Source organism: Carettochelys insculpta, chromosome 2 (assembly GCF_033958435.1).
Source record: "Carettochelys insculpta isolate YL-2023 chromosome 2, ASM3395843v1, whole genome shotgun sequence".
Classification (NCBI taxonomy): Eukaryota; Metazoa; Chordata; order Testudines; family Carettochelyidae; genus Carettochelys; species Carettochelys insculpta.
The window spans coordinates 44999814-45006737 of NC_134138.1; the positions used below are offsets into that span (position 1 = coordinate 44999814).

General features: G+C 50.2%; 1 protein-coding gene across 1 annotated transcript; it reads right to left on the reverse strand.

Annotated features, from left to right (window-relative positions):
* Window positions 1-768: 768 nt before the first annotated feature.
* Window positions 769-5746, reverse strand: KCNS2 (potassium voltage-gated channel modifier subfamily S member 2). The gene is made up of 2 exons (XM_074985671.1): window positions 5536-5746; window positions 769-5166 (listed from the first exon to the last, which is right to left on the reverse strand). The coding sequence occupies exon 2, from the start codon at window positions 5130-5132 to the stop codon at window positions 3699-3701; it is 1434 nt and encodes a 477-aa protein (XP_074841772.1). The 5' UTR covers window positions 5133-5166; window positions 5536-5746; the 3' UTR covers window positions 769-3698.
* Between the last annotated feature and the right edge of the window lie 1178 nt (window positions 5747-6924).

Genomic DNA, 6924 nt, shown 5'->3' on the forward strand with positions numbered 1-6924 from the left:
GCTTGTCATTACTCTAAGAGTCGAAACAGCAAAGTGCTCAGTTGATTCTGCAACATATGTAGTATTTTTCTTTAATTCCTTTTGCAGTTAATGGAGGATAAGGGTGTTCAACATCTCACAGGACTGGGTCCTACAATAGCTGCCTTTATAATATAACAAGTAGCCTACATCTCATTCCTCCTTACAGAGGTGTATTTGCCATATTATTTAAATCAGAACCAATGGTACAAAGGAGAGCTGTACGACTAGGGGTGTGCATTTTGTATATCATATTAAACTAACACCTGAATCCCCCTCCACTCCATATTGTGTTAGTCATGAAGCATTTTGCAAAAGCAGGGCTGTAAGCCTTGGTCAAGGACTCATTTCTTACATTGAATAAAAAAATGATAAAATGCTCAACCATTCAACTGTTTTCTTTGTTGTTGTTGTTGTTGTTGTTGTTTTTTTTTTGTTTTTTTTTTTGTCTGTGGTATTAGTGTCTTGGGCAAGTTTCAGGTATGGATAATTAAATCCAGCCTGACAATATGTTCACCTTTGCATATGGTATTTGCTACTTCATGTCCCAAAGCCTGAACAAATTTCACGCCCCCACTAGTTACTGCATTTATGTGGTGAATGAAATAACTCCCTTATATAAATATAGCAGTTTGTAAAGTGTGCAGGAACCCTCCTGAATTAACAATGCTATACAGGGTGATTTTCATAATGAATCATGGCAATGATCACATACTAAATTGCAATATTTTATTTATTTTGCATCTTTGATCCATAGCACTTATATAAAAAAGCAATAAAGAAAATTCCTTACAACCAATACAATAAAAACTGTAATGCTTTGGGACACTTTATGTACATAAAATGAAACATTCCATTCAATTTCTGAAGAAATAATTGTACAATGGCCCCATGGATAATAAATCTATAAGACAAGATAATCTATTTAAATAATCCAAACTTCAAAATGCTAGACTAACAGCTGGGGCAAGTCATGACAGTTCTATGGGTCTGATGAAATAACTGGCCTAACAATAACATACTATTTGGGATTTTTTGAAATACTTTGTGACTTGTTTGCTTGTGAAGCTGACACATTAAGAGCCCTACCTTGAGAGTCTGAGTAGACCACAATCTGGTAAATCTTATGAAGGACTAATTTTCTTTGGAACCAGTGGAAATTTTTGCCAGTGCTGCAGGATTCAGCCCACCCAGTGCACAAGTGCTGTGTAGGCTCCCTTGCATATTTCTTTCAAGGAATATCAATCCTGACCTGAAATGCCTGTAATCTTGTGCAGTGCTTTTGGCCTTTTGATGATAATGTCCAAATATTCCAGCTCAGTACTAGTTTGAGACCAGCAAATTTAGCTACATCTGTGACCCAGTACAAAAATTGTTCTCAGTCCTCCACAAGGGAAAACTTTGCCCAACCTTTTCAAATGTGACTTCCTAAATTTAGACACCTATATCTGCCTACAGAGGCTTACATATAAACTAATATATAGCTTACATATATATTTTCAGAGCTGCTGAGCACTCATTTGTTCTGCTGATGTAACAAAAATATACAGAAAGCAATTAGGATTTTTTTAAAGAAAACATTTACAAGGGATATAAACCTTCATGCTTACGGGCATAACCCAACTGAAGAGGGCTGGGAAAAAAATTTCGTTATGGATAGGTTATTCCACATCTACCTACTTCATGTTCCTCTGAAGCATGTATCAGAGATGGCACACCAAACTAGCCTGACTTTTGGTTTGCTGTGATTTGATAGCTCCTATGCCCTTATGATCCAAGGTGAGAAGTAGATGCTCAGCAGCTCTGATAATCAGGCCATTTTTCTTCAGGTGCCTGAATATTATTTCGATGTCTAATTTTAGACTTCCAGCTGTTACAGTTTTGGCCTTACTGCTTTAAGTCACTTCTTAGTCTCCCTAATTTGAATCTATTCTCTTAACACATACTATCTTCATAAATTTATACACCATAAATTGGCTTGAAAAACAATATATAACTGGATGGCAAAATTGAAGGGTTTGAACAGAAGAGAGCCCTTTTGCCAGCTGAGTACTCGTAGCTGTTTGACAGCACAGTTCTCCGGTAAACAGGAAACATAGTGGAGACACCATTGTTTGCTTGGAGCGTATCGATCCTTAAACCTTTACAGTGGAAGAAAACACTGAGCACTCATTAGTTTATGCCAATTCATAATTTGGTCAATGAAACAACAAGATCTGTTCTCTTGTTTAAAACAGACTTTACAAATACTATGTCGGATCCTGAGCAGCTTTCCTGAAGCACCCAAGTCATTGAACCAGCTGAGTCTCAGGCCCAGTAAGTGCAACATTAAGCCTTTCCTAGCGTTAATACTTCTTCCTGAACTGAGTGACAGGAGTTCTTTTCTGAACTATTTTAAGTCAAAATACTTGCTAAATATGGTTCTTTGAGTTTCATATGTAGACAGCTTAATGAGATTATTTACCATGCACACCTGTTTTAATTCTCATGCCAAGTACCAATACAGTCTTCCGTAGTAAAATCAGGCAGTATATCAGAAATGAATATGCTATAGTTTTAATTAGTCATCTTTCAGTAGGTAAATGTCAGCTCCTAAAATATAGCCTGGATCATTCACTTTGGAATATTTCCATAAACTAGACAGCCCCAAGTTTTCACATGTGGCTTCTAATTATTGAATGCCACCATTTTGGGGAGCCCAATTTCCTTTGAAGAGCACATTCCTTCTTCTTTCTTTGAGACTAACATTCTGAATAGCTGCAGCTTTAGCTGAAGCCAGTAGGGCCACAGGTGCTCACCATGTCTCTAAACTCAAGCCTTAGTTGTGTTGATAGGCACGGGAGTTGCAGGCCTCTTTTGAAAATGTGGCCTCAAAGCTCTCATAATTTAAAAGTGTTGGGTAAGCTTTTTTCAGAAGTGCTTAGTAGTGGACTCTCTCTGTTCCCAGCAATGGCAATTGGAACTTTTCTACTGACATGGTTGGAAGGAGAGTTAGCTTAATAATGAGAGTTTTTGAAAAAACAAAACAAAACAAAACTCAGCTGTGTGTTTATTACAAATGAACTTACAATGCACTAAAAATGCCAATTTCCACAGCACTGCTAAAGGCAAGTATGTTTTCAGAGATGTGGTTGATATTAGAATTAGCAGGCATAATCAAGTGACAATGTGTTACCATGTAAACCATTCACAGGTAATTTCAAAACTTGCAGTTTGTGTCAGATTCTTTAAAATGCTCTTTTTAAAAATTTGCCTTATGATGGCTTTAAATTAATTGGGAAATGTACAGACATTAAGAATTTTCACATCAGTGTAAGTGAAAACTGATTATTTCATAGTTAATTTCACAGGAGTGTGTTTTCCTCTGGATCAGCTCATTTCTCTGCTCACACAAGGACTTTTAAAGCAAACGAGCAAAGTAATAAATCAGCGCTGCACAACTAGCACTAGTGTCATGGACAAAGCAATACTTGTCTAGAAAAATGAGCATTTAGTTTCTATGCAACAAGATAAAAATGTGAAAACTGTCACCTTGTAACTAAATTTCCTGTTAGGTGCAAAGTTAGTGCAGTGTCGGCAACACTATGCACTAGGGGGCAGGGAGGGAAACGAGGCATAGGAAAATGTTTATAAACACAGCTCTTGGTGCATATCATGCAAACTGCTAACAGAATTGCAGTCTAATGCGGTGAATCATTTAGGCTTAGCTCACTGGGAGTACTCCTGCTCAGATTGGTAAAACTGGCCATAAGGGATTTAACTTTATAGGCATAGTAGTCCCTTAAATTCACTGATGGAACCTCTTTTATTCCATCACCAAAATCACAGCTCCTCATGGCACTTTCTAGCTGCTTCTGACGCCTATAAAAATGAGAGAATTTATTGAAGATGAGTGTTATAGGAAGCACTACCACCAAGATACCAGCTAAGATGCATGCAGACGCCGTCAGTTTGCCAGCAGTGGTTCCTGGGACAACATCTCCATAGCCAACTGTGGTCATGCTAACTGTAGCCCACCACCAGCAAGCAGGGATGGTGGCTAACCCCTCGTTTTCTTCTTTTTCAATAGTATAAGCCACTACCGAGAATATGGAGATCCCAACAGAGAGGTACAGTAAGAGAAGCCCTACCTCTCTGTAGCTATACTTCAAAGTGGCCCCGAGAGACCTGAGGCCAGTTGAATGCCGAGCAAGTTTTAAGATGCGAAAAATCCTCATTAGTCTCAGGACTTGAGCTACTCTGCCTAGATTTGCTAAAGCTGGGCTACTTTCCACAACCAAATTAACAATTAAGGTAATGTAAAAGGGCAGGATGGACATGAGGTCAATAAGATTCAGCGCATGCTTGAAAAACTTCAGGAAGTCAGGAGCCACTGCAAATCTTGCCACCAGCTCAAATGTGAACCATGCAATGCCAAAATGTTCCACGATGTCAAACCGAGGATCTTCCTCTGCCTTGCCCTGGCTATCAACCAGCTGGAAGTCCGGGAGGCTGTTCAGGCACATGGTCACAATAGACCCAAGAACAACTACTATTGACAGGACGCTAAATATTCGGCTCAAGACAGAGTAGCCGGGATTGTCCAGAGCCAGCCACAGCTGCCGCCGGACGTTTCCAAAGGGCTGCTCGTCAAACTTGGCCGCATCGTTGTAGAAGGCCAAGATTTCATCAAAAGAAGACGAGCTGCTTTCCCGGTCGCTTTGCTCTTCCCATTTCTCTTGATCGGGCTCCATCTTCCGCCCATGGTAGCTGTAGCTGCAGCAGGAGTCAATGAAGAACTCGTTGATGCCCCAGTACTCGATCTCCTGGCTGAAGGAGAACACGCAGAGCTCGCCCATCACGTGGAGCTTGCCGGTGTTGTAAAAATGTAACACGTAGGGGAAAAGTTCGGGGTTCCGGTCGAAGTAAAACTCGTTCTGGGCGTCGTCATAGTCGTCGCAGAGCTCCAGGATCGACTCCTTGGAGTGGCAGCGCAGCAGTTTGCCCAGCCGGGTCTCGGGGAACCGCAGCAAGGTGTTGGAGCGCATCTTCTTCTTAAAGCCGCCCACGTTGATGCTGATCTCATTGTCTTCCGAAGGAGCCGGCGAGAAGGGCTCGGGGCTCGGCCCCGGCATAGTGAGCCTCTGCCACGGGGCGCCGGGAGCAGCCCTAGGACGGGAACAAGCGGCACATCAGCGCCGGCCGGGGCGAGCCCGTGGGGATCCCCCCCCCCCCGCTTTTCCTTCCTGTCTCTGACCCGCCCGCGCCCGCGCCCCCGCCCCCGCCAGCCGCGCCGCTCACGCCCCCCGGGCGGCCCTTCGCTCCCCAGGCGGGGTTCGCCCGGCGCCAGGCTGCTCAGCTGGGCGGCGGGTCCCCGAGCTCGCCGGGAAACCACCAGCTGGCCGCGGCTGGGCGCCGGCTCTTCGGTTCCCCGCCCCAGCGCGCGGACCGCGGCAGGGCCCCCGCCTCTCGCCCCCCCGCGCCCGCGGCCCCCTGGGCGGGCAGGGCTCCCGGGCAGCCGGCCCCGCGCCGCCCTACCTGTTCGCTCAGCGGCTGGGCGCCTGGCGCGTCCCGCGGCCCCGGGCCGGCATCGCGGCTGCCCCCCGCCTGCGCGCCGAGGCGGGGCGCTGGGGCTGGGCAGCCGCCTGGGGCGGGGGCGGGGGAGGTGGAGGAGGGCAGCGCCGGGGCTCCGGAGGCGGCTGCGCTCCCCTCAGCGGCGCCGGGCGGCGGGCGCGCCCATGCCCGCGGGCTGCCCGGGGCGGGGCTGGCGCGCGGCGGTGCTGAAGGGACAGCTCCCGCGCAGCGCCGCGCCGCACCGCCCCTCAGCGCAGCCGGGCCGCCGCCGCGCGCCAGCTCGTCATGGCGACCACCGGCCGCCCCCCCGCCCCCCCAGCTTCCCGCGCCGCCCGGCGCCCTGGCTGAGCTGTGAGGGCGCGAAGGCACCGCAGGGGCGGGAGGGGGTCCTGGCCCGCGCTCGCGCTCCCGCGCTGCCGGCAGTGGGACCGGCCCCCGCGCCCCTCGCCCCCTCCCCCGCCGGCGCCCCGCAAGCCCGGCCCCGCGCCCCGAGCCGGGGCACCCCGGGGGCGCGCGTGGGCGGGAGCGCCCGGAGAGGTCGGGGGAGGGGGACGGAACGGTGTGAGGGGCGCTGCATCGCCCCGCCCCGCCCCGCCGCGCGCCCCCGAGGGGAGCAGGCGGGAAGCGCCGTGGCCGCCCGCGCGGGGCCTGTGGCAGCCCTTCCCCCCGCCCGCGCGGGGCCCCCGGGCAGCTCAGGGCGGCTCCAGAACGTCCGCGTGGCGCGGGCGGGAGGGGGCGCTGGCAGCCCGGCCGGCCGGCCAGGGCGAGTCCCAAAGGCCACAGGGAGTCAGGGGCCGCTGCCCCCGTCCCCACCCGGAGCCGCCTCTTGCTGGGGCAGAGCAGCGCTGGTAGCCTCAGGCGCGAGGTGAGGAGCTGGTGGGACCTCCACTGGGCCCCCTCCGCAGCGGCACCGTTGTGCAGTAGGGCGGCTGGTCCAGCGCGCTGCTCGGAGACAGGACCCTTGCAAAGGTGCAATAGCTACCTGGCCCAGCCCTGGCCAGCTGCACTGTCATGCCCTGGGCGGGCTGCTGGTGAGCCTCCAGCACCTGCACTCTACCCGGTGTCACGAGAACGGCCACACTGGGTCAGGCCGAAGGTCCATCCAGCCCAGTAGCCTGTCCAACGAGAGTGGCCAGTGCCAGCTGCCCCAGAGGGAGTGAACAGAGCAGTGTCAGTGATGGAATGAGTGATCCAGCACTCTGCTACGGGGTCCCAGCTTCCCACAGGCCGAGGCTTAGGGGCATCATGGAGCACGGGGGTTGGGTTGCACTGCTGACTGTCTTGGACCTATGCACCATGTGGCTCATGACAAGGGGTAGTTCTAAGAGTGCTCACTGAAAGCTGGTGCTGGAA

Bases quoted from the DNA above. Each gene is read 5' to 3' on its own strand.
- KCNS2 (XM_074985671.1), bottom strand. From the start codon at position 5,132: ATGCCGGGGCCGAGCCCCGAGCCCTTCTCGCCGGCTCCTTCGGAAGAC.